At 40.0% G+C, this 27,863-nt stretch overlaps 1 protein-coding gene and 1 pseudogene across 1 annotated transcript in view; both read right to left on the reverse strand.

Annotated features, from left to right (window-relative positions):
- Nucleotides 1–27,863, reverse strand: part of grik1a (glutamate receptor, ionotropic, kainate 1a) — a 159,501-nt gene that overhangs the window by 79,678 nt on the left and 51,960 nt on the right. Inside the window, exons 2-5 of the mRNA XM_007901250.2 lie at nt 7,010–7,177; nt 6,619–6,876; nt 1,835–2,016; nt 201–254 (exon numbers count right to left, since the gene is read on the reverse strand). Of these exons, the coding sequence (XP_007899441.1) occupies nt 201–254; nt 1,835–2,016; nt 6,619–6,876; nt 7,010–7,177 (662 nt within the window). The remainder of the gene's footprint in view (nt 1–200; nt 255–1,834; nt 2,017–6,618; nt 6,877–7,009; nt 7,178–27,863) is intronic.
- Nucleotides 3,350–3,574, reverse strand: LOC121848961 (annotated as a pseudogene).

Consider the following 27,863-nt stretch of genomic DNA (forward strand, 5'->3'; position numbering starts at 1 on the left):
ACTTTGCATTTTCTTCCTTTCCCTTTGAGCCAGCAGAATGTTTGAATATTAAAGTGGTGTGCTTAGTAGCAGGACGGCAAAATAACTGTGACAGCAGTGATAATTGCTTCTACTTCCTAAGACCTTAACACCGTAATATCAACACACAGCAAAATCCCAGGAGTAGTTTGTAAAGCTTTTCTTTAAAAATGCTGCCTTACCAGTGTGGTAAAAAAGTAGTGGTAATACTCAGTCATCATTCCCATTGAGAGGAGCTGCAAAGTGAACAAACTGGTGTTAGAGAGCATTAAATAGAAAAGGATGCAATCAAACCTCAGTTACATCAACTGGTCTACAGCTGAATAACACTTCCTGTGGATGAGCTATGGTTATAGATAGCAGAGTTATTGATTTTTTGGAGACAGTTATTGAATCCAGGTGAGGAATGCATTTGTAATAACATTGTTACAAAGATTAAGACCCAAGGAGTGCAAAATTACAAGGAAATAATTGTGTAGAAGTTTTGGAAAATGCAGGTAATGACTGGTGGTTTTGTGCAATGTTTTGCTCATTTCTCATAGAGCTTGACCAGTGTTCAGTACTAACCTGGCCTTTCAGTCATCCGTTTCACTACAAATGCTATGTAACCATTTAACTACAGAATCAGGTTTAAAACACACACACACATTTTCTGTTCAGTAGCAACTATAAAATAATTTTCTGTTTGGTTTTAAAACCGAATATTATCAAGAATTGGAGAAATTATAGGATTTGTGCACTAAATGTTGTGACAGACTGCAGTTTTATTTAATAAAAATTCTCTCAATCAAATGTCAGGCTTTCAAATGAATCAACATATCAGTAAATGTATTGAAACTAAGTTGAATATATATGAACATAAGAAAACTAATATATTGTATTAGAAAAGACCAATTCGTTATCCAGCCCTTGGCTTCTCAAGCCACATAATGTACTCTATCATGAACTTCATCTACTCAATGTTCCCCTGGGGACAGTGATGTACGTCTTACCATTGATGGCTTCACTCTTAATCCTTCTTCATCTATTGACATTTTCAGCCGCAGTATCTCTTCTGATTTCACATGGAATTCTCACATCTCCTCCACTGATTGAACCAAAACTGCCTCAAAAACCGCTGTGGCTTCCCTTTTGTGCCAAACATTTCTTTATCCTGCAACAATTCTTAACTCTCGACAAGCCAGAGGCTGTCCTAGACTTCAATTCTGTTCCTTGCTCCTAAAGATTTAAAGTGATCCCTTGTAAATCAGAGCTAAATCATTCTTGTTATTCTTCTCTAAACCCTCTTCTCTCTCTTCAATGCCCTTTTGCTACTCAACAATTGCCCACAGTATTCACAACGTGGCCTCAACAATGATGTAAAAAAATATTTGACCCCAGAATTAACACATCTTCCATCTCTTGATCTTTCATATCTCTTCCTAGATTATCTCTTAGAAGACTGACCTGTTCTTTAATGTGACCTCTGTTGATAACAAAGCTAAAAGATTTATTTTGCTCCTAGTGTTGCTGTCTGTAATCTGTTTTCCTATTGTTCTCTCACTTCCTCTGATACTCCTTTCAGTTATCCTCAATTGATCTTTATGGGGCTCCCAGTTCCTGCTTTTTTTGTTCTGTTGTACCTTTTATAACATTTCTGTTTGGCCTTTAGGCTGGTTTTGTTCTCATTATTCTGTGGTTTAACTCTTTTTAATCTATGCTCAGTCCTGTATTGCATTTTCACATTTCTTAAAATGCCTTTAATAATTTTCCATTTTTCTCCTACGGTTTTAATTTTTGATCAATAAACTATAAGAGGTCTGGAGATTCATTTCACCTGTTTCAACATCCCGGCAGCCGTTTCATATGTGCAGTCAAATATCACATAGAATTCCTTCCCCCTTTTCATCTCCTTCAGAAGAGGCTTGGGATCCCTGTTATCTGTTGGCAACTGGCGAATTTTTATTTTAATGTTATATCTGGAGGGGGCTTTCATTAATTCCTGTAAGCGAATGAGACCTGGGAAGTGGGGGTGGGTAGTAGGAGAAAAACAGCACATTGCAGCACAGTTAGAAATTGTGCAACTTGAATGATCTCAATGAAGGCATTCATTTGCCTCACATTTCTGTTGAATGTATAATCATGAATTAATTAAAATCATTTCAATATTATAATTTATGTGCACTATTCTCACCGTCAGTACTGATTTGCAACATTCAGGGGTAAGTTTGCAACATTTCAAAACAGATTCAAACACAAAGCTGATTATTATTATTACATTTGATTATCACATCAAATCTGTTGGACATATTTAGCCTGAGACAGAGGCTTGGAGATCTTAACAGTCCTGAATATACAGATTTCATGATCAGCATCCACAGCAACAATTTACATTTTTACAGTGTCTATCATATCCGGAGGACATCTCAAAGCGCTTGACATAACTGACTGGGAGCTTGAGCTGGGGGAAGGCTGTGTTGGGGGGTGGTGGAGGATGAAAAGGGGGTGAGGCAGTCCAAAGTACTTTCAAAGAGATAGGTCTTGAGTCGTGTTTTATAATAATAATAATTCTTGTATTTGATATAGCGGGGAGGGGAGGGGCAATGAGGATGGATTTCCTGTGAGCGGAGGAGCAGAATCTAAATTTGGAATCTAAAATTGAACAACTATAGAACCGTAGAACTTTACAGCATAGAAAAACATTAGGCCCATTATGTCTGTGGTACCATCATAACTCAGCCAGTATCCTGTAGAGCAGCTCTCAGATGCTGACTGTTGGCTGAAAAACTGGTATATTTTGTTCTTCTATCTAGTTCCAAGTTTGTGGACAATATTTCTAAAATGAATGAATTATTGACTAACATCCTGCCGTTTCATAATAAATTCAACGTCCTGTTCAGACTGATTGTTATAAAACATTGCAAATTCCACGCATACACTCGCAACTCGATGAGAATCCTTGGTAAATATAGAGGCAGCTATTTCTAACTGCATGTTTCACTTATTTTCTGAGCCTACATACCAATAGTCTCCATTGATTTCATTGAATTCAAAAGTAGAACTGGAAAAAAAATGAGTCACCATTGCTGCTCTTTGTGTGTCTTAATGCTCAGTATTGTGACAATTCCCTGTTCAATGTTTGAGAACGAGGGTTGTCCCCGCAGACAAGCCCCAGTCCCCCCAAACTCTTCTAGGCGCAAATTGTCAAAGAACAATATGGACTTGAACCATGTCTTCACAACCATCCAAGCAAGTCAGGTGACTGGATGGCCTCCTTGGCAGGGCAAGCCCGGCCTGAGCCTAGTGACTAAGTACTCAAGTGAGCTGTGAGTTCCAGTATTTCTGCTTCCTCTTTGTGAGGGCAGATCAGAAATACTGCAATACCGATCCCAACCAACAGAGGGCTGAAACCAAAGCTGTAACCAGGAGCTCAATCCTTCCCATAATAATCCGGTTATGGTAACCAACACACGCGAATCTCAAGCAGAAGATGAACCTTTCCAGCATTGCTAGCTCAAGAAGTAACTGATGTGAACAGAAACTACACTCGATCTTAGCCAAAAGGCCGAGAAGTGATTTATAAATATAATATTTGGTACAACAGAAATCCAATACAAACACAACATACAACATCTGTTACAATTTTCCCCTTACTCCCGATGCCGAAAAGTGATGGGGTTAGCACTGATGAATTGTAAAATCCTGAACAGCGTGAGCTGGCTTCACTTTGTGTATTGCTCAGACTGATCCTCATCCCTTCAAACTCACAGTGTGCTTAAATTTATGCTACTAGAGCTTCAAATTGAACCATTAAATATTAGCTCAGTTAACGAAATTGGTGGCATTTGGAGTCTGATTTCTTGTAAAACAACAAATACAGAAATTTAAAAGAAATTGAATCAATAATGCAGGACTCATGGAAGCGTGGACCAATCAAACCCGTCACATAGAAGTGAGTTCACTGTTCATCCTCAGTCTTGTAGTGCCATGGCTAAGTTTAATTATTCACAGCCTAGAACCCCGCTGGCATCCATGAGATATTTTACATTTCATCATCTGTGAAACTGGCCTTGGAAAGAGTTAACGCACTGGGAACCTATACCATTCAAGAAACCTGGGATTTCCGAGAAACAGATTTTTAAAATTAGAAATAGTGAGAATAAAAAGATAGGATTTTTGTGACGCATAATTATAATGGGGGAATCCTATTAGAGGTCAATATCTTCAATGCCCTAATGCGTAATATTGCACAGAATTGCCCTCCAGATTGCCCAATATTTTTCAGGGGGACCTTTCAGGCTGAATGAAATAGATTCATCGATTTCAAGACACACAGTCTGCATCCCGGATGCTGAAGTAGCTGAGATTGATAGATCTATTGACCTTTTAGCATTGTGCAATTGAGTGACACCTTTACTCTTGAGAATCATGTGCCTCTTCCCCTGTCCATTTCGGGATGATTTCTCATGTACTTTGTCCCTAGACATCAGAGGACTGTTCAATTTGTTTGTTTTGAAGACCTCAGACCATCTGTCTCTACAAAGGAGCATTACTTGAATGCCAGACCTTATAGTCAGCAGAGTGTGAAGTGTTTCAAACTGCAATGCAATGAAACCCAGGTTGCATAGTTAAAAGGATGAGTGTTAGGAACATAGACTAATGGTTATGAATCTCAAATCCCCCTCATAGTTAATCTATATTATAATCTATATTAACTATATCAAGCGCTCTGAGATGCCGTCCGGCATGAAGGATGCTATATAAATCCAAGTTGTTGTTGTTATATTACTGCACATTCTCTTAGGAAACATCTATTCAGCGATAACAAGTTTGACCATTGTTCACATAACTACTCTGTAATCATTATTAGTCTTCTTTCACCATGTTTCAAGTGTTCAAGTGGATGTCAGTCTGGTGGGTCATTTGGTAGCTCTCTCACCTCAAAGTTAGAGGGTTGTGGGTTCAAGTCTTATGTCAGGACTTTGACCTGAAAGCTTAGGTTGACACTCCAATACAGTGTTAGGTGAGAGCTGCATTGTCGGAGATGCCATCTTTTGGATGAGATGTTAAACTAAGATTGTTTAGATAGATGTTAAAGATATGTGGTGCTAATCAAAAAGGTAAGGGAATTTCTCCCAAAGTCCTGACCAATAATCTTCCAGATAAAATCCATCGTTCACTTCATGGCTGTTTGTGGGACATTGCTGTGAGCAAAATGGCCACCACATTTGCCTATGCAGTCGCTGTAGCTTGCAATAAATCACGTGAAGCACTGTGACAATGTCTTACCAATGTGAAAGGAGCTATATCAAAGGTTATTATTATGATTATTCTCATCATTAAGATTATAGTTAACCTGCCTGGGAGCTAAACCTTTTAAGTTGGGCGTATAAAACATACAAAGGGTGAAGACTTTGACCTATGATGTTTTAATTATCACTTACACCGTTGATGACTGTGTTCAAAGAGGCCTATTGATAATGAAAGACTGATCACATGTGTGCACCCCTCCCCCTCCTCCACGCCCAAAAGTTAATCTTTAGTTATCGACCAAACTCTTTGACTACATTTTGGCATTCAGATCAGTGACAATTAATAAATACCTGATCGTAATTTACACTATAAATACTTATGAATATTTAACGAATAATAAAAATGATTGATAATAGACACTGGTGCTGGTAAAACGATTTAGCATATTCTGGATCACCATTCCATTCATTTCTTAAACCCAGCATGTGCCACAATATTTTTTCAATGCATGAACATACAATCTAATATAGCACTTACTGTAGATGCAAGTTCATTTAAATGAAGAAAAAGTGAGATCACTCATCCTTGTTATGCAGTTTTACTCCATGTTAAAGGTTAAAAAATCAATCACTATTTTTTGCTCATTTGCAATTTAATTGATGTTTTTTTTGAACACCAAAGGATCAGGTAATTGAGCAGGTCAGTTATTCCTGGGCAAAGAATACAGATTAGCAGCAAAACCAATTAGGAAACCGGGAGATAAAAAAGAAAAACTGCAGGTTCTGGAAATCTGAAATAAAAGCAGAAATTATCAAGGCCGGAATAGAATTCTAGATCTGCATTCACATGCAGTGGATTTCAAATGTTTCTCTTTTTATAAAAAATGGAATGATAAAATATCTTTTATTCCATCATGTGTAAGTCTGACTCAGTTGGTATCCTACTTGTCTCTGAGTCAGTTAGTTCAAGCCCCACATTAGGACTTCGAACTCAGTCTCGGCTGACACTCCAATTCAGTGCTGGAGGTGCCACCCTTCACGGAATATACCAAGGCCCCATTTGATAGATTTCTTGTGGATAAATGGATTAAGGGATATGGGATAAGGCAGGTAGGTGGAGTTAGAATAGATCAGCCATGATCTCATTGAATGGCGGGGCAGGCTAGAGGGGCCAAATGACCTACTCTTATGTTCTTATGTATGTTCTTGCCTGTTCAGGTTAGAAATCCCATGGCACTAATCGAAAAGAGATTGGAGACATTGTTTAAATACTCAAATTCCAAGTGTAGCACTGAAATGAATGGGCTTTCCATTTGGTTCAACTCAATTAGGATAAAAAAAAGCAAGGGTTAGGTAATTAGTTATTTACCTGTGCTATCTTCATAAACCACAGTCACTGTCTTCCATTTGTAGTACTGCACCAGGTGCAGGATGGCTCTACTGATAGACGTGTAGTCTGGATACAGATTAATGTAAAATGAGTCCTTCTGGTTTACTATGGGATGTTTCCAACGAGTCTGGATGTGTGGAACTTCCAATGCATTAGAGATAGACTGTACTGCACTGAGTGAAGAACTGTGTGATGGTCCAAACACAGAGGCTACTCCGAGAGCAAGTTGGTCACAAGCTACATAAGTGTTAAAGAAAGTTAAATTAGAAACATGACACAAAAACTCCTGCCCCTTTTGAGTTGAAAATAAAATTATTCAAACCATTCAAAATGACCAAATCAGTATTAAGGATTGAAATGTGCTACTCACCTCGTCTGGAAGCTTCAAAGCTGTCATACAGGTTAATTCTCTGTATGTCATATGTGAGTGTGGTGTTGGGCATTAATGTCCTGTTTCGGTTTATGTTGGTGACTGCAAACTTGAAGGCCATCTCTTCAACACTAATAGGCTCATTTTCTGTAGTTTCAAAAATCCCGCCTGGAAAACGAAATAGACAACACAGGGCATGAGTAAGAGCTTCAGAGTTTTACTGAGTAAAAGTGGTGTTGGTGCGCAGACAATAAAATAACAACAACAAAATTACATTTGTATAGCGCCTTTCACTTCAGGAGGATGTACCAAGGCGCTAGAAGGTCCGAGTGTACAATATTGTTTGTGAATTATTTGTTGATGAATTTCTTTTACCAGGTAAACTTATCACAGTACTTTTTATATTTTAAATATCTAAGTTCAACTAACACGCAACAATGAGAATTGGTCTGTTTTTATATACAATGTGAGGGGCTCTCTGATAAGGATGGAGTTTCCTGGTGTCCTGGCCAACACTCCACCAGATTTATTCGGTTCATAACTGTTTGTGGGACATTGCTGGGGGCAAATTGGCTGCCACATTCATTCACAAAATATAGTCACTACATTTTACAGCAATTCCTGTGAATTAAAACAGGCCCTGATATGAAAGGTGCTACATCAAATGCAAAGATTATTATAATAGTCTCAAAATTTAAAGTTGTGTGGAATTTTGGAAAACAGTCTTCAGTTTAGTATTAATTTGTAAACCAATGTTCCTTAGTTCTGTTTGGGTACTTAATGCACAATCTTAATGTTAAAACTATAGGTTAAGGCTAAGAACATTCACAATATCAAGGCATTGTATGAAGACAGCATGGTAACTTTCATTGTCTAGTTTTGCAAATGAAGAATGGCCACTAGCGTTAGCACCTGCAAGAAAGGTGCGGGGAAATATTGATGAAGGAACCAAGCTACAGGGTAATGGCAATAAACCACAAATGAACACTACATTATATAAACAAAGTCCTTCAATGGATTGTGCGCACAGTATTAGAGGGCACAATAATTAAACAACATGCAAAAGTTGCACTTAGCAATTGTTGTTTTCCTCTCGTTATTGATAAGTGGTTTAGACTCGCTCATCTGGATCAGTTAATGTAATCGATTAATACTTCTGGCAAAAGAAACTGATGAATATCCAGCAAAATGATTGAGGGCTGTAAGGTTAAGCTAGATAGACGATCAAATGCTATGAGGAACATGATGGAATATAAACTGTTGTCTTTTGGAAATGTCAGGTTAGGAAAGGAACTGGTCAAGAATGAATGATATAGGGATTAAGAGACAAATACTGTAGATATGAACCACTGGGGGAAATTGTAGAAGCTTTCCACAGAAGATTCAATGGATTGCTGAAGATTAGAGTAGCTTGCATATACCCTGTAGAAGGGAATAGTCTTCCCAAATCACAAGCAGGCGAAGTCCAGAAAAAGGACTACCGTTTTGTCGGCTTGTGATTTTCAATTTGCAGTTTTGTGCGTCTCATTGTAAAACTCACAATCCGACACTTGCAAACATGTTATAATTAGTGAACCCCTAACGTATTTTCAGTCCTGTTGTTTCTATCCACTTTCACTCTTGATGAAAAGGACTTGATGGGAGCAGAGCAGATGATCCAAAGTACTTTATGGCGAATCAGCGATCAGGTGATCCATCATTTGAATCTCCATCTTGTAGCTATGATACAAGACAGCCAAGATAAATCCAGAATTAAATTGGATTTATCTCTAATCCTTTAAAATTAATGTGCAAAACAAATGTAAAAGCTTTAAAAGTCACCCAGAGATTCTGGAAGCAGTAGGGAATGGCCTCCAAAAGACTTTGTTAGGTTAATAAGACAATACCCCTTCTTTAGATATTCAAGCAAAAACTCCAGAATACTTACCTAATCTTAATTCCTGCATTAAATTTACTTTCATTCAAACAAAAGCATGATTAGTCAGAAGGATAAGTTCTGGACTCTCATCAGTGAAAGCACTTGGGTTCATGTCATGAATATCTAGGTTTATATGAAGTTATATAGACCCTTTTATAATCATGTGAAAGATAAACTAGTTCTCTTTTGCCTTTAAACGCTGACGTAGCTCTTTATTTGCCTGCCAGCTCAGTGCAGAGCTGGCAAGGAAAATTATTCATGTTTTTGGTACCAACACAAAGCTTCAATTCTGCCACAAACCAGCCCTACGTGTTTGCTTCACAAGATAAGAATGAGCCCTACTGACAACGTCGTTTTCAAAAGCCTGAACTGTTTGTTGGGCTCTTTGAAATTTTTTTTTATCTGTACCTTGATTTAAGATTGGGGTGACTGGGAAGCAGTGAACAGCACACTGTCTAGACATTACAAATTGCATACAAGGGAGCAGAAATAAAACCTCCCCTGCTTTATTGAGAATACAATTGCTGCAAAACACATCTAATTCTTGTCACATTGCAAATGAATCTTTGTAACTTATTTACAAACTTTCAAGCGCAAATACACTCCAATTTTCCTCTACTGAGCACAGTTTCAGTGTAGCTCAATTGTTGCAGTCTCACTCTGAGTCAGAAGCTTGTGGTTCAAGTCCTACATCATGACATTGAGTTCACAGTCTAGGTTGGCATTCCAATTGAGTGCTGTGGTGTGGTGGTATTGCTGGGGGCGCTGACCTTCAGTAAGATATTAAACCAAAGTTCCATCTGTCTATTTGGAGAGTCGTTAAAGATTCAAACAGAGCAGAGAGTTTCTCCCAGTGTCCTGGTCAACAAACCCCCAGATAACACATATCAATCACTTCATTCCTGACTGTCCCGTGCCTTTGGATGTCCTCCTGATGTGAAAGGTGGTATACAAATGTAATTTGTTATTGTTGTTGTTCATAGATGTTAGTGGGATATTATCGTGTGGCTGCTGCATTCGCTTACAAATACACGTCATAGTAAAATCTTATGAAGCAATTTTTCTGTAGTTCTTACAAGAATTTACAGAAAGCCAGCTTTAAAACTAAGAATTTACTAAATTCTGAATTCTCTGAAATGCTACCTAAATAGAATAATTCTAGACCCAGGTGGACTTTACTTTTTTTATATAAAAAGTATTCCAATGATGCTGTAGGTTAAGAACATTTTTTGAAAAAATCTCCCTAATCCTATTTTGAATGTTGCCATGTCGATTGTGATTCAAAGGGTTAAACACTGTGCTTCTGCATTTGTGAACTGAACCATCTCTGCTTCCAGCACATTGGAAATATGCAATCACCTGGATAACTAAAGAACTCCACAATTCCACTGTGTGTCTTGTGAATTAGACGAACAGAACATCTGTCATCTAGGATTTCAGACTTAAGAAGGATAATGGCTTCAAGCAAGATTATTAATGAGAAACATGTCTTGGTTTAAGAGGATCCTATAATCCTGTGATTTCTGACCTAATCGAATTAGTGATTATATAAAACTTTGCAATTCATTAATGTTGAGGTTCGACAGGGATCAACCCTCTGCACATAACGATTTTCCAGTATGGCTTCCCAATTCTTAGAAGGCACAGTATTGTGGACTCACATCAATACCAGCATCCAGTAAATAATGGATAACAATTTCATTTGAATAACTACTTTACAAATGCGTGGAAAACTGACTAAGGAATACTGAAAGCTGTGCATCTGCTCTGCGTTTCACTACAAGTAAACGGATGAACAAAATCCATAAAACAAATTATACCTTTCTAGACTCTTTCATGTAAGATAAGCATCTCAAAGCACTTCAAAAGATGATAGGGATCACTGTAGCAGGGAAGAAAGAATTTGAGGGTAATGACCAAAAGATTTTGGACTCACAGAAAAAATGCAAGGCAAAGGGATTTTGAGAGAGTTCCTCAGAGTGAGGGCACAGTGGCTGAAGGCTTAGCCACCAGTGGTGGGAAATGTGTACTAGACTTCAGTTGGAAGAGTGGATTTCAATTCATTTAGTGGGACATTCATTATTCAGCAACTCAGATTTTCTGGGATAGGACTGGGCAGATTTCAACCTCAGATACAGAATATCAACCACAAACTATTCAATAGTTTTTTGGCTTAGTAACAAGTAAGGTATCTCCTAAATGTCAGTCAAAATCTAGAAGTCCAATGAGAAGGGACTGGAAATGGGGTGTGTTCACTTCTGCTATATCTATGTACAGGAAATATGTTAAATATAATGTCAAATTGAATCCCAACATGTCAATAAAGAGTGTCAATAAGAAAAAGCTCAAATGACAATGTTTTGTAGAATTCCAACAAAGCATCTAAATTAAATATGGAAATAATCATGCAAACAAAGCCTAAGTCAACATAGAATAGAACATTCACTTCTTTGTAAATTTCACAAGGACTTTTTGGACACATTACTTTGCAAAGTTCATAATACTTACTCTAAATTATTTGCTTTGCTGAGGATATGACTGAGAGCTTGCCTTCGGTATAAGAGAAAATTGCAATAATTCTAATGCACCAGTTCTGGACGGGAGCAGTAATTTACCTGGTATTGTTAAGGGGCTTATAAAGTACATTTCTGAACATTTACTGAAAGAAAACACAAGAATGTTAAAAATTGAACAGTAATTTATAGGCATAATGCCCTTTTCTTTAATATTTAGTCCTCCCCCTTGGGCTTACACCCCAAGCTCAGGTACAGACCTTTGATTGTCCAGCAACTAGGGATATCCTACTGTCTTGAAAGGTGCCATATCAAATGCAAGGTTTATTTTAGGATTATTTTGTTGCAGAGCAGTATGGGGCAGCAAAATTACTATTGGCAGTACCCCAATGCTGTTATATTGTCTCTACAGGTGTTAACAATGGAATAGCCCTCGAGCCCATTAATGAAAAAGATTAAGCATCAGGTGATGCTGTGGCAAGTACTTCCATCTGTATTAAACCTCTGGGATTTAGCTTGTGATCTCTGAACTTGTAAAGTGGCTGACTGTGAACTCGATTCTCATTAAAAGAGACCAGAGTTTACTATTAAGCCAAAGTAAATCTATACAAGTCCCCTTGTCCATTCACCTTGTGTTTTATTGTTATTTTCTTGTTTCTAGTTATGACACCCCCTTTAATCTTGGATGTAGAAGATACAAGTACATATACTCACACCTGACTCCCTCCAGCCTGTATTACTCCAGGATCTGGAGTTTCAAAGTGGAGATCACAGAAACATAATTGGGGCAACAAACTTTGTGCATATTGTGCACTAGTTATGGATACAACGCCCAGCCCAATCATGTTTCACCCAGGGAACAGGAAATATTCTTACAAAGACAATGCACGTGTATTGCAATAACATATTTTACCGTTAGCTCTGTCTGTACAAATAGTAAGGAGCCATTCCTCTCTATCCCATAATTTTAGTCAATTTAGTAGTCCATTCGACATTTAGCATGTTGACTGGGCACAGATGTGCATGTCACAGACACCCCCACCTGATGCTGTTCACAATAGCAAAAGTTTGCAAAGTCACTGCCAAATGCCAACTTTTTGAGTTTGTTTCATAACTGAAAAGCCTTTAGGCTGCTTACTGTCAATTAAAGGAAGCTGAAAATATAATTCTGTGAGCTTTATTTCTCAGAATTTGCAGTTGAGATCAGTGTCAGAATTAGATGCACAAATTAATTACACTTTACCATTCTACCAAGACTGAGACATGTTTCTGATCTTTGTACCATAATAAAATAATGGGTTGTGGACACCAGTTACATTTACTCTGTGGCTTCTTTAAAAAAGTACAGTATTTTTGCATATGTATAAAAAATGTATTTTTGCACATATTATGAGTTACGAATCTCTTCTGCCGCAGTGGAAGGTGTTTTGGAAACCTATAAACAGATTTGTTTTCAAAATTTTCCCAAATGAAACATGTTCCTCTCCCCACACATGTGAGCAAAGTGCAATGAGAACAATGGTGCGGGTTGGTAATCCAGTATATTGGCTCCACCATCAGCTGATCAGCACATTCATTTTGTTAGTTGTCTCACTGAAGCTAATCAAATGAACTTCAATCCCAATGGAGCAGATGGGTGAACTCAAGATGTGTTTCAGTTCAATGTATCTGATTATATACCTTCAATTAACTTCTAATTAATGAGCTATACATCGACATCCTAAAAATATGTGTCATTTACAACAACTTTCGGAGTCAAGGAAGGAAGAGAACAGCAGTATGTAACATAGCCCATTGCAGTAATTTTTCAACATTGTCTAGTACAGGGTAACTCTGTTTTCTCAGGGAAGAAGACTTTCCTTTCTTGACCGTATTTATGGTTGTCTCTCCTTTGGAGTCCTGTAGCTCAGTGGTTAGAGCACTCTCTTTGCAAGTGAGTTCAATTCCAGGCAGAGGGCGAAACCTTGGGCAAGTTTCCTTAATCAACACGTCTAATAATAATCCCTCCAAAACCAAAAACAATAATAAATTGGTCATTTTCAATGCTGTGTGCAATTGGCTGCCGCGTTCGCCCACAAATATACAGTCAATTCACTTTACAGTGTGCTCTGTGAAGCTCTTTGGGACATCCTCCCGACGTGAAAAGCGCTATATCAAATGCAAGGATTATTATTATTATTAAGTCATTACTGATATCACTTCCTGCACATTACACACATTCGTGCTACATATAGTAAGGTGTCTGATGTGACTTCCTGTGCACCTCAATTTGATTACTTGGAAGTTGGTCATTATTTTTGAAAGTGTTGTCCAAATGCATTGTCAAAGAGAGACATTTTCCAGAGGGTTTTGGTGGTAGGGAGGGAACACAGTTATATTTCGGATCATCAGAAACTTGGGCAGATTTCACTCAAGAAAATAATATAGATTTCCAGTGTTTTTTTATTTTTTTTTAGATTTCAAGCATACACTATTTTTTTTCAATCTCCTGGTGAAATAGCTTTTCCTCATTTCTACTCTTTTAAAAGTGTTTTCCTGACCTATATTTAATGAACTGTTTGCAAACCCCAGGCTGAGCTCTAATAAGATGAACTCTCTGTTGACATGAGCTGAGACCCTGAACGTGCAATGCCTCATGAACTGTCTCACACAGCAAACAAGGACTTGAGACAGGTGCGCTGTGAATCCCTAGGACTTTATTTATAACTGCAGCTTTTTTAATATGGCATAAACCATTGAATCTTAATGACCAAACTCGTCACATCTCACCCACCATGCATGAAAAAACAATCCAATCTGAAGATACACAAACCTAATAAATCTCTGCAAAGAAAATAGTGATGGCTAATGCCAGGATTTTAATAAATGTCAAACGAATGAAATGTGACTTCCTGATCAAAGATGATATTGAAATGCTGAAGTATAATGAAAATATAACAGGCAGAATACATTACCGTTAATCACCATTTTAGAACAGATACAAGTAAATTGTACAGATGAGAATTAAAGTAATACATAATTTATATGTGGCTTCTTCCCTTTTATGCTGGAGCATTGGAAAGGCTTCAACTCTAATGTAATGCTTTATGAGCTACTAACTTGGGTTCATCATGAATAAAACAGGGAACATTTAATAAATGCTTTTTAGTAAATACTTTCAACGCATGATTATGCAGCTAAACTCTGCAGTTTCTGCTTGAAAAATCAGGGTAAGTATTTCTGGAGTCAGTCCAGGGTTAAGGGAAAATGTTTCAAAGTCAAAGCCACTATTGGCGCTTACAATTTAAGTTATATAATAATAATAATAATAATAATCCTTGCATTTGATATAGCGCTTTTCACGTCGGGAGGACGTCCCAAAGCGCTTCACAGAACATACTGCAAAGTGAATTGACTGTATATTTGTGGGCGAACGCGGCAGCCAATTGCGCACAGCAATGTCCCACAAACAGTCGTAGATTGAAAATGACCAATTAATTATTGTTTTTGGTTTTTGAAGGGATTATTATTAGGCTCTGTGTGGAGTAAGGAAACTTGCCCAAGGTTTCGCCCTGCCTGGAAATGAACTCAGGTCTCTCACTTGCAAAGCGAGTGCTCTAACCACTGAGCTACAGGACTCCACAAGTTAAAGCACAATGTCAGTGGCTCTGAGGCCAACACGGATTTGTTAAAGGCAAATCATGTCTAACAAATCTGATAGAGTTTTATGATGAAGTAATGGAGAGGGTGGATGAAGGTAGTGCAGTTGATGTAGTTAATATGTATTTTCAAAAGGCATTTGATAAAGTGCCACATAAGAGACCTGTTAGCAAAATAGAAGCCCTCAGTATTAAAGGGACAGTGAAAGCATGGATACAGAACTGGCTGGGAGACAGAGAGTAGAGAATGGTGGTGAACCATTGTTTTTCTGACTGGAGGGAAGTGTTCAGTGGTGTCCCCCAGGGATCAATATTGGGACCACTGCTGTTTTTGATCTATATAAATGACCTGGACTTGGATATAGGGAGTACAATTTCCAAGTATACTGATGATACTAAGCTAGGAAAAGTAGTAAACAGTGAGGATGATAGTAGTTGACTGCAAATAGTCATAGACAGACTGGTAAAATGGGCAGACACGTGGCAGATGAAGTTTAATGTGGAGAAATGCAAAGTGATGCCTTTTGGGAGGAAGAATGAGGAGAGGGAATATAAGTTGATGGTACAATCTTAAAGGGGGTGAAGGAACAGAGAGACCTGGGGCTTCATATAAGTAAATCTTTGAAGATGGCAGGACAAGTAAATAAAGCTGCTAAAAAAGCATACGGGATACTAGGTTTTATAAATAGGGGCATAGAATACAAAAGTCAGGAAGTTATGATGAACCTTTATAAAACACTGGTTAGGCTTCAGCTAGAGTACTGTGTTCAGTTCTGAGCACCACAATTTAAGGAAGGATGTCAAGGTATTGGAGAGGGCGAAAAGGAGATTTACCAGGATGGTACCAGGAATGAGGGACTTCAGTTATCAGGAAAGGCTAGAGAAGCTAGGATTATTCTCCTTGGACCAGAGAAGGTTAAGAGGAGACTTAATAAATGTTTTCATAATTATGAGGGTATTTGATAGGGTGAACAAGTAGAAACTATATCCACCAGAGGACACCGATTTAAAATAGTTGTTGAAAGAAACAGAGTGGGGGGGTGAGGAAATTTTTTTTTACACAGCGAGTTGTTCGGATCTGGAATGCATTGCCTGAAAGGGTGGTGGAAGCCGATTCGATAACAACTTTTAAGAGAGAAGTAGATAATTATTGGGGAAGACAAGTTTGCAGGGCTATGGGGAGAGCATGGGCGAGTGGGATTGAAATGGATAGCTCTTTTCAAAGAGCCAGCACAGACATGATGGACCAAATGGCCTCCTTCTGTGCTGTATAATTCTATGATTCTATGAAGACCCTGATTTTGCACTTATAGGTACCGGTCCCATTGTGGATATAAACTAATAATAATCCTTGCATTTGATATAGCACCTTTCATGTCGTCAATATGCCTCATTGGCTCCCGTCAACGTCTACTCTCCTGTGGGTCTCAACTCCTCAACCTCCACGGGCTCTCCTTCAGACTCTCTGAACCCATGCACAACTTAGGCGTCAGATTCAATCTACCCCACAACCGTTCCCTGACCAGGACCGATTTTTCCCACCTCCGCCACAATAACCGATTCCGTCCATACCTCACACCCACAGCAGCTGACACCCTAGTCCCCACCTGCGTCACTCCCTGGCTGGACTATTCCAACACTTTCCTCGCTGGTCTCCCCAGCCTCCACCATACACAAAATTCAATTAATTCCAAACTCTGCCTCCCGGATACTCAACTGCGCAAAACTCCTTATCTCCATCACACCAGTCCTTGCCGGTCTCCACTGGCTCCCAATTACTGAATGGCCTGAATGGAAGGGGCACAAGTTGTTGTTGTTGCCTCAAAGAGCTTCACAGGGTATAATGTAAAGTGAATTGACTGTGTATTTTGTGAATGAAACGCGGCAGCCAGTTGTGCACAGCAATGTCCCATAAACAGCCATTAAATGAATGATCTATTTTATTTGGGGGATTATTGGCCAGAACACCTAGAGAAACTCCCTTCTCTTTCCAAATAGCGCCACGGGATCTTTATCGTCCACTTGACAGGACCTCGATTTAATGTCTCATCCAAAGGACAGTGCAGATATCAGGTCATCATAGCTCAGTGAAGTCCTGTAGCTCAGTGGTTAGGGTACTCGCCTCGCAAGCGAGAGACCTGGGTTCGATTTCCAGCAGGGCGAAACCTTGGGCAAGTTTCCTTACTCCACATGCCTAATAATAATCCCTCAAGAAAAAAAAACAATAATAATTTGGTCACTTCAATCCACGACTGTTCGTGATACACTGCTGTGCATAATTGGTTGCCGTGCTTCGCCTACAAATACATAGTCAGTTCACTTTACGGTATATTCTGTGAAGCACTTTAAGATGTCTAGAAGACATGAAAAAGCGCTATATCAAATGCAAGGATTTTGATTATTATCATGTGAAAGACAATGCACAACAACAACAAAATTACATTTGTATAGTGCCTTTCATGTCGAGAGGATGTCCTAAGGCGCTGGACAGTCTATGTTTCAGACCAAGCTGGGGGCCCGGATCAGAAAGGATGGAGGGTGGGGGGCGGATCAAGGGTGTGTTGGATACTCGAGGTACATAAAAAATTGAGGACCTGAAAGAGGTTGGCTGAATAAGAATGTATTCGAGAAGGCTGGAGGAATGAGGTACTGGGCACGTACACGTTACTGAAAGATGAGACCATATGAACAGTTGAAGAAAAGGGTAGATCTCGAGACTAGTACAGAGAGATAACGGTAACAACATTGTCCCGTTAGAAGCCTCCAAAAATATGTTGATGGAAACATTATGTATATAACATAACCCGATCAGGTCAGAACGAGAAACTAACAAGATTAGTAGTAACATTTGTCCTGTTGGCAACTGATCACCTGGGACAGGACAAAGGGGTTACTGAGGTCTGGAGAATGTTATCTACTCAGACCAGGACAAGACGTCAAGGAAGGAAGAGGAGCAGAACAGGAGGGGAGTGCCCAGACTCGAGTCTCTAGCAACTTAAGAAACGTCCGCCACAGCTACTAGAATTGGATAGTATGTATTAATTGTATCTTGTCTTGCCTATGTTTCTTTAATTCTTGTATCAATAAACACCATACCTCTTTTGAGGATTGTTGGGTCATCATTTGAACTCTCAGGATCCGTATATCCCAACAGGTGACTGAAAGCACAATCAAAGAGGAGGGTCTTGAGAAGGATTTTAAAGAAGGCAAGGGAGGTGGCGAGGTGGAGGGACTGCGGGATGGAGGCCCAGAAGATGGGGGCAGTGTGGCAGAAGGTCTGGCTGCCAATGGTGGGGTGGGCAAGGCAGGGGACGTGAAGCAGGCCAGAGCTCGCTGAGCAGAGGGAGCAGGCAGGTTGGTAGGGGAAAGGAGATCGCAGAGGTAAGGTAGAGGAAGGTCATGGAGGGCTTTGAAGTCAGGACCGAGATCTTGAGCTGTATCCGCTGTGTGATAGGAAGCCAATGGAGTTGGGCGAGGATGGGGGTGATAGGGCCGCGGAGCCTGGTGCGGGAGATGACACGGCTGCAGAGTTCTGGATGATCTGCAGCCTATGGAGGGAGGAGTTGGGGAGGCCGACAACCAGGGAGTTTGTATCGCTGAGTTTGGATTTTATGAATACATGTATGAGGGTCTCTCTTAGCAGCCTGCGGTATAAGACAGTGGCAGAGCTGAGCGATGTTGCGGAGGTGGGGGAAGGCAAAGCAGGTCATGGCATGAATGTGGGGTAGAAAGGATAGTTGAGGATCAAACAAGATGCCAAGGTTCCAGCCTGGCTTGGTGAGGTGGAGTGTGCATCCTTCGATAGTGATTCTGTCAGCGCCTGAGTTGTGGAGGCGCTGACAGGAACCAAACAGAAGAGCCTCGGACTTGTTGACATTCAACTGAAGAAAGTTAGCTCTCATCCAGGACTTGATGTCTGACAGATATTCTGTCAGGTCAGCAGTGGTCCTGGAGTCAAGGGTGGAAGCAGAGATGTACAGTTGGGTGTCATCCGCACACATGTGGAAATTGACCCCAGGTCAGCAATGGTCCTGGAGTCAAGGCTGGAGGCAGAGATGTACAGTTGGGTGTCATCCGCACACATGTGGAAATTGACCCCATGTCTGCGGATGATGGCACCAAGAGGGACCACATAGATATTGAAAAGGAGGGGACGAAGGACAGAGCCCTGAGGAACTGCGCACGAGATAGTGTGGGAGCTAGAGGAGAAGCTGTTTGTGGAGATGGTGGAGGTGGTGTGAGAGGTAGAATCTGAACCATTCAAGGACAGAACCGTGAAGGTTGAGGTGAGAAGAGAGTTGGTGGAGGAGGATAGAGTGGTCAACCTTATTGAAGGCAGCAGATAGGTCAAGGAGGACAAGGAGCCCGAGGGATTCCAGGTCACAGATGGACAAAATGTCATTTGACACTTTGATCAAGGCTGTTTCTGTGCTGTGGGCGGCATGGAAGCTGGATTGGAGGGGTTCGTGAAGGGAATGGTACAGTAAAAACAAAAGCTTTTTTCACCAACAGTTAAACAGTTGCAGCGCAAAATAGGATAGCTGATAATTGATATTTGAGAGCACCATTTAGTAGTGCTCAGTGGTAAAATGCTGTCTGGAGTTTGCTGTCTGAATTTTTTCAAAAAATATTTCAAAATAGCAATGAATCACTCCTGATTGCTGTGATTACACGCAGCAGGATTCCTCCTACTACTTGAGGGCATCATTTTAGCTATTTTAAGCGTGACATAACTTGGGCAAAATGGTTTACAGGATGCTAAAGTGATGAAGGGTGCTCTGCTTTGCTATTACCTTTTTACCTGCTTTGAAAAAGTTCAAAGGACATAGATTTCTGATAAAGGAAATTGTTACTATACAGGGTTCCTTTTGGTCAGATGGTTGTCTGACGTGTGCAGAAACCCATCACTGAGCTTAAGTGATGGGTTTACATAGTCTGATCAAAAAAACACAGTGGAAAATGAGTCAAACTGCAGGTGAAGGTCAGGTAAAGCTGCCCAATGTTCTCATGGGCCAGTTTTGAAAGTGGCCATCAGAAAATGTAACCCTTTTGAAGAAATGACTTCTGACGTTTTGCTTAGTCTTATTGAAGAATTTCTGACATTTTGCTTAGTCCTAGCAAACCTCAATGTTTCAGTGAGGATCGAATCATGAAGCATTAGGAAATTGAGTGCAAATAACTGGAATTTGGTATCTTGAAATACCCATATGTAAAATGCCTCAATTTTGTCTTCCTTTGATCCATATTGCAGCGAGCAGCTTTGCTAAGCTATATATCCTCTGAATCCCATGTATCAAAGATAACAAATGTCTACAAAATACATGACTTCCTATCACAGCACCATTCTTTTATGCATAAGCGATATTGAACGATCTACGCTGCGCTAAAGAAAATGACAAAAGCTTTTAACAAAACAATAAAAAAAAGTTTATTCTTAAAAATGAGTCTAGAAATTTCCTTTCCACTTAAATTTCCTTTTACGGCAAAATTATATGACATCTTAAATATTAACTGTGAGTTGTTTGTATAGAAGTTCACTTGCAAGTGAAATCAAACTGCTCTCAAATTGTTCTTTTTAGGAAAATACTCTTGCGTTCTATTGACAGCTGCTGATGGTTTGGGCATTTTTAAAAGCTTTTTAAACCTGTCATGAGTGTGATGGAATGATATGCATATAGATCCATCCATAGAATGTGCTCTTTGTTCCATCCATTTGCTGCCTTTTTCAATTGACAGCTGGCAACAATATACCTGCTTTGTGGGAGGAGGTGAGATGTGACCTCACTTGTTCTAGTTTTAGAAAAACAATTGCAAAACATGCACACTTATACTAAATTAATGTTACTTGACAGCATATTTAGTGAATTCCTGTTTAATGTGGAATGACACAAGTGAGATTTTGTTCTAACTGTTTCTAATGGTCTCTGTTTCAAGATTGCTAATAAACTTTTATCTGAGCTGTTATTATTTGCAGGACATGGATTCATTTCATACAATAGGAAAAAATATCTGTTCAAAATCTTTATGACCTTGATCTGCAAGGTCTCATTATGGCAAAAAAATGTGATCTCAAGTATTTCACCACACAAGTCACGAAGAACAACTTCTGACTGAGATCCTCACACACCAGAGACACTAAAGCCACGTAGCAAAGCACAAAGCACATTTGCTGCAGGCACACTTCTGTAATCGAATATCCCAGGAGAGCCCCTCCAATCCTTCAATGATAAATCCTTTATTTATCTCACTAATAATTCATGGAGAGTACCCAACATGTTTAAAAATGCACAGAGAATAAAATGAAACATTGAAAGTTGGTTATTCGGATACGAAAAATACTTCATTCGTGAGCAGCTTCTGAAACTCACTACCTGAGGCCAGTTACTCCTTAATTATTCCCCACATCCCAATTCCAGAATGGACAATAGTAGACACAGAGAATTCCATATAATAATAAAGATTGTTGCAGCATTATAACCAGTCCAATGCACATCATTTATTGTGTCTTTTGGTTATTTAAATTAGATCCACCTTGAATGAAGCATAAATTCACAAAATATGATTGAATATCCTTGACTAAAAGAGCTGGGCTGGATATAAGATGTTATAATACAATATACTAGACTAGTTGTATTCTATATAATATCTCACTGCTTATACTCTAAATATATTTACAATTATTTAAACTGAGGCTTAATTTACATCTATCAGAAAACTGCAGGGAAATGTTTCAATTGGGATTGCAGAGAAGACGATTTAACTGCATTGTGTAGAGTTGAAACACAGCTCCAGTCATCTATTTGTGTAACACTGTACATAACTAATTGTATCTAGTGATAACACCATTGATTGCATTCTTCTGTGTAGGATAACATTACTGTACATTTAGCATTGAGATTAATATGTCACCAATAACACCTTACATTTATATTGCGCCTCTCATATTATGAAAGTCTCAAAGTGCTTGAGGATAAGAGGAATAAGAAATGTTGATGTGCTGAATAAAGACACTGCCAAATTAGGATATTTTTCAGAAGGTTTTTGAAGGCATGGAGACTGGTCTCCAAAGCACACAGGTGGCTGTAGGTTTGAATACCAATGGTGCAGCAAACAGAATGGGAAGTGAACACTAGACCAGTTGGAAGAGTGGAGTATATAGACTGGAATATAGAATTGGGCAAGATTACACAAGTAAGGTGTGGTGACTGATCTTTAACTTAATTCTCTGGGATACCAGGAACCAATGGAGCATGGCAAGTATGGGGATAATGAATGTGCAGAACATTGTGTAGCAGAAAACTCTTGAGTGTCAACGATGGACAGTTTTTTTAATCACAATAATAGGCAATTCCTCGATAATTGAGTAAGATTGCCCCTCAGCTTTTAAAAATAAAAGTGGGGAAGGCAGGGTTTGGGGGTTGAGTTTTAAGATTGGCCTCGTATTTGGTGGACATTTAGGTGGCTTTGTAGACAACTATCAAGGTATGTGAAGTACTCTACATTCTCTAGAATCATTCCATTGATGGACATTGATGGTTATTGATGAAGGAAAAGCCAGATTACCAGGTGCAGGTTGATAAAGCACTTTAGTTTTGGAAACATTAATAGATTCCGAAAAGATTGTAAGCTTCAGCAAAACTGTCAAGGATCATTTGAAAATTACTTGCAGAGTAAACCACAATTGTAGACTTGTCAGCATACTGGAGACCAATGATGATGGTGATGAGAACTTTTGTCTTTGCGTGCAAGCGCCTTAGTTTAAGAAGTTTTCCTTCTAATCACCACCGGATAGATTGACAGTAGTTCAGAATAGAAAAACCGCAAGGAAAATAGCAAAAAAAAGGAAGGTACAATGACGCATCATTGCTTTACTCCAGTTTTAATAGGGAAGTATTCCACCTAGGGCCCATTGTAGAGTATCTTCCTTTCATGTTGTCGTGAAGTTGTCTGACAATTGAGACAAACTTTCAGGGGGAAACCTACTTTGGGAGAGTTTATCATAGAGCCTCTCTGTTCACTGAATTATAAGCCTTACTAAGGTTGCTGAACGCCATATATTGAACATGGCGCTGCTCTTGACATATTTCCTGTAGCTGGCGCGCTGCAAATAGCATGTCATTAGGGCCCTACCAGGTCTGAAACCACTCTGGGTTTTGGAAATACCCTCTCTGATAGTGGAAGCAGCTGATGAGTAGAATTCTAGATAGAATCTCCCTGCTTTTGAAAGCAGCTCAATACCATGATAATTGACATAATCTGATTTCTCACCTTTTTTCTCATAGATGGTTATGATATTTGCATCTTTAAGATCTTGGGGGACTTCTTTCAGTTCCCAGATTCTTTGCAGAAGAAGGTGGAGATCGTTGGTGAGTGCTTGACCCCATTCTTATAAATTTTGCTTGGAACTAATGATATGATCAGCATATGTACTAAGATATTATTACTAAGCAGTATTAATAATGGAATTATAAAGATGGTGCAGGACATCGAAAAGGGCAGGTAGGGAAGAGGGGAGGAGGGAGGTGAAGGCACAGTCAAATATTTGTAATATTAAACATTACTAAAACACCAATCAAAAGGTTATCAGGCTGAATCTAATTTGAATAAGACAGGTGTTGTTCTGTTTTATATGGTATATTGTATAATCCAATTTATCTTGGAAGTAGGATTTAATTTCTCACACTGCTTTATACTGACAATTGTTGACAGAATTTTTTTNCAAATTATAAGGCAGATCTGAGTCATGCAACCACATGACCTGATTATCCTTCATACCAGTGTCTTTTAAGTACTTTATGCAATTGGTGAGCTTTAAAAAAATTGACTGCATTAGAATACTCCAAGTTTAAAAGCAACATTAACATAATTTCTTCTTCCATAGTGCGCAATATTTTATAGCTACACATATTTACTGCTGATCCTTCACTGTCGACTCATCTGCATTCCTGACACATTATTTTACCGCTGTTAGTAATTGAACCATCCAATGATAAAATAGACAAAGCTGTGCTATTTTATCACCTAAAGAATTGGAATTGAGCCACTTGATCTTTCTCCAATTTTCTCTCTGCCCATTTATTTGGCAGATTATAAACACTTCTGTCTGAAACTTGTGTTTATGTCTCGGGAAGGGATCACATGAGAGATGCAGTATATGATATGATAATTATCATATGGAGTCCTGTAGCTTAGTGGTTAGAGCACTTGCCTCTCAAGCGAGAGGACCTGGGCTCAATTCCCAGCAGGGTGAAATGTCGGGCAAGTTTCCTTACTCTACACGTTTCAGTTTACCTAGCAGTAAGTAGGAACCCGGTTGTTAGTCGATCAGCGGATCACTTTTTTGGGGGTAGTAATTCCTTCAAAATAAGTGAAAATAATTTGGTCACTCAATCCACGATTGTTTGTGGGACACTGCTGTGCGCAATTGGTTACTGCATTTTGCCCACAAATATACAATCAATTCACATTACAGTATATTCTATGAATGTTTTGAGACGACTCAAAGAGACCGGGTGGGGAGGGGGGAGAACAAGATTCCTTCTAATCTCAAATTTTGTGAGAGGCTTGTTAATTTTATATTCATGCCCTCCAGTTGTCACTCATAATCAAAGATAATTAACCCATATCCTTGGCGGGTTTAAACTGTTCATGAATAAAGCCCATAAAGGATCAACATCTGTTGTGTGCTCCACTCCAATTCTGCTTTAGAATTGATAAGCACTGTGCAAAACTTTTTTTCCATCTTCACATGAAAGGAAACAGAAAACACAAAATGCATCATCCACCTAGAGCAGACCATTATATCCCATGTGTCACTAAGCTTGATCCTGTTTCTGTGTCTACTATAAACATAATGTGACTCATAATCATAACCCTAGGGGAAAGGGTTCCTTATGGTTTGAGTCGATGCCGGTTTAGCTTTCTGCCAAATGCTTCTTTCTAAATTAATGTTTGCAAACAGAGAAATAAGGAATGTTCATAAGCTTCGTAAACTTTATAATTTAAACTGATCTTTGCAAATGAATGAGATAAGGGTGGGGCACTTTGTAGCAGTGGGATACAGGTTCTAATGTTTGCTGAAGTTCAATCTAAGCTATTTGTTCGGGAATGTTGAGTTTAGAGGGATTTCATGAAGATAACTCAACATTGGGTTCACTACTTCACGTGCTCTCTTGCTGCACAGCTGAACACTAGCACTGATACTGATATACAGAGGTACATGAGGCCATCAGAAGTCAGAGATTATCATCATTGCAGCCTCAGAGGTCAACACTGCATGTGTAGAGCACTCCGACATGCTACCCACATGAAGAACACTATATAATTGCAAGTTGCTGTTGTTATTGTTGTGGAGGTGATTGCTACAGGTGGCGAGGCCTTCGCTGAGGTGCAGAGGTCGGCCCTATAGGTGCAAAAGTCAGGTCTACAGCAAAAGTCAGGCCTACATGTGTAGAGATCAGCCCTACAGGTGTAGACAGCCCAAAGGTGAAGAGGATAGCCTTTCCAGTGAAGAGTGCAGTGAGATCCCCAACTGAAGGGTAGCATAACTCCAAAAAAATTGATCTCAAGGGGTAAATAGAAGATTGCAGATGCTTAGGAGAAGATATGTTGAATTTTAAAAGCACCTGGACCGGGATAGAAAACAAAGCCCCAATTTATTTTTCGTGCTTTTAAAAAAATTCAGCTTCTGCTGATTCATGCATCCAGCTCGCACTGCTCATGGATAATGAACTTCAGATTTGTGGAGTATAAATTAAACTGCAACTTCTCATAACGGCCACTTAATTTGAGCACATAAATCACTTTGGAGACCAGTTCCTCTCCAAAGCTACAGTAAGTAATAACAACACTTTCCAGCAATATCAGTTCAGCGAAAGTACGCTGAGCAGGTTTGTAATTGAGAGATGCATAGTTACGTGCCTAGTGAATCAATTATGTTGTTGTGTCATCCATTGTGTCTGGACTAACAAAACTCTTTTCACCAAATCTTCTTGTATCCTCCATGCTAATAAAACAACAATGTCTGTCGGTTTGCGCTTCAAGAAGGATCTCAATAACCGACTGACCTAGAGACATCATTTATACCTCATTGGAAAGGTCTTGATACTGGGAGTGTTATGGGCATATTTTTTTGAGTATCTCTATTGTTCATGAGTTATGACCTAAAATGTATTTCAGTTTTGTGTTTTTCGCTGCAGTTACACCTGGTATCCACCGAGTTAATGTGGCACTGTGGCATCCTGCGTCATAGAACACGCACATAGCCAAGTGGCGGTGGGAACAAAATAAACAACAACAACAACAAGATTGCATTTATAGAGCGCCTTTCACGTCGGGAGGATGTCCCAAGGCGCTGGGCAGTTGGGTCAGGACCCGAGCAGTGGGGAAATGGTCAGGGTGAGGGGAGGGAAGGGAGGGAGCGAGGAGGGGGTAGAGAGTCGAGAGGGGAGCTGAAGGCACAGTCAAAGAGAAAGGACTTGGGACCGGCCTTGAAGGAGGAAAGGGAGGAGGCGGTGAAGGCACTGGGGGATAGAGTTCCAGAGCCTCGGGGCTGAGAGGCTGAAGGCCCGACCACTGATGGTAGGGTGGTTAGGGCGGGGGATGTGGGGCAGACCGGAGCCGGAGGAACGGAGGGTACGGGCAGGTAGGTAGGGGGATAGTAGGTTGGAGAGGTAGGAGGGAGCAAGGCCGTGAATGGCCTTGTAGGTGAGGATGAGGATCTTGAATTCGATCCTCTGGGGGATGGGGAGCCAGTGGAGGCGAGCGAGGGTGGGAGTGATGTGGTCACGTAGCCTGGTGCGGGACAGTACACGAGCTGCAGAGTTCTGAATGACCTGCAGCTTGTGGAGGGAGGTGCCGGGAAGGCCGGCGAGGAGACAGTTCCCATAGTCCAGCCTTGAGGTGATAAAGGCGTGGACCAGAGTTTCAGCAGCATGAGGGGTGAGATAGTGCCGTAGTCTGGCGATATTCCGGAGGTGGTAGAAGACAGTGCCAGTTGTGGTGCAGATGTGGGGAAGAAAGGACAGCTCAGGGTCGAACAGAACACTGAAGTTCCTGACCGGCTTTGAGAGGTGGAGAGTGCAGCCTTGGATGCTGATGGTGTCAGCGCCTGAGGTGCAGAGGTGCTGACGTGAGCCAATCAGGAGGGCCTCAGTTTTGCGCACGTTGAGCTGAAGAAAGTTGTCTCTCGTCCAGGACTCAATGTCGGACAGGCAGCTGTCAGGACATCGGTGGTCGTGGAGTTGAGGGTAGAGGAGGAAAGGTAGAGTTGGGTGTCATCCGCATATATGTGGAAGTTAACCCCATGTCTGCGGATGATGTCACCAAGGGGGAGCATATAGAGGGTGAAGAGGAGGGGACCGAGGACAGAGCGCTGAGGGACACCATACGAGACAGTGCGGGGGCTGGAGGAAAAGCCGTTTGCAGAGACACAGACGAAGCTAAGCGACGGCAACAACAACAAAATTACATTTTTAAAGCGTCAAGTCCTCCCACTAAGTCTTCCCAGATGAGTATAGATAAAGATGAAATGTCTGTCTGTATGTCTGTCTGTGTGTCAATCTACATTCCATATTGGATCCTTTGGTTGCAGGCGTAGCTGCAACGGGTACAGCTTGTGTTATATTATATTTCTTAAAATTCTCCAAATGTGAAATGAAGGATCAGGGCAGCTTAGGGTTCATACAAAACTAGAGGCACTAACTTATCTGAAACTTTGTCTTAAAATCTATGCTACCACCTTCCTTAATCCCTTTAAAAAAATGATAATAATTTGGTCACTCAAT

Source organism: Callorhinchus milii, unplaced genomic scaffold (genome assembly GCF_018977255.1).
Source record: "Callorhinchus milii isolate IMCB2004 unplaced genomic scaffold, IMCB_Cmil_1.0 Scaffold4, whole genome shotgun sequence".
NCBI lineage: Eukaryota > Metazoa > Chordata > Chondrichthyes > Chimaeriformes > Callorhinchidae > Callorhinchus > Callorhinchus milii.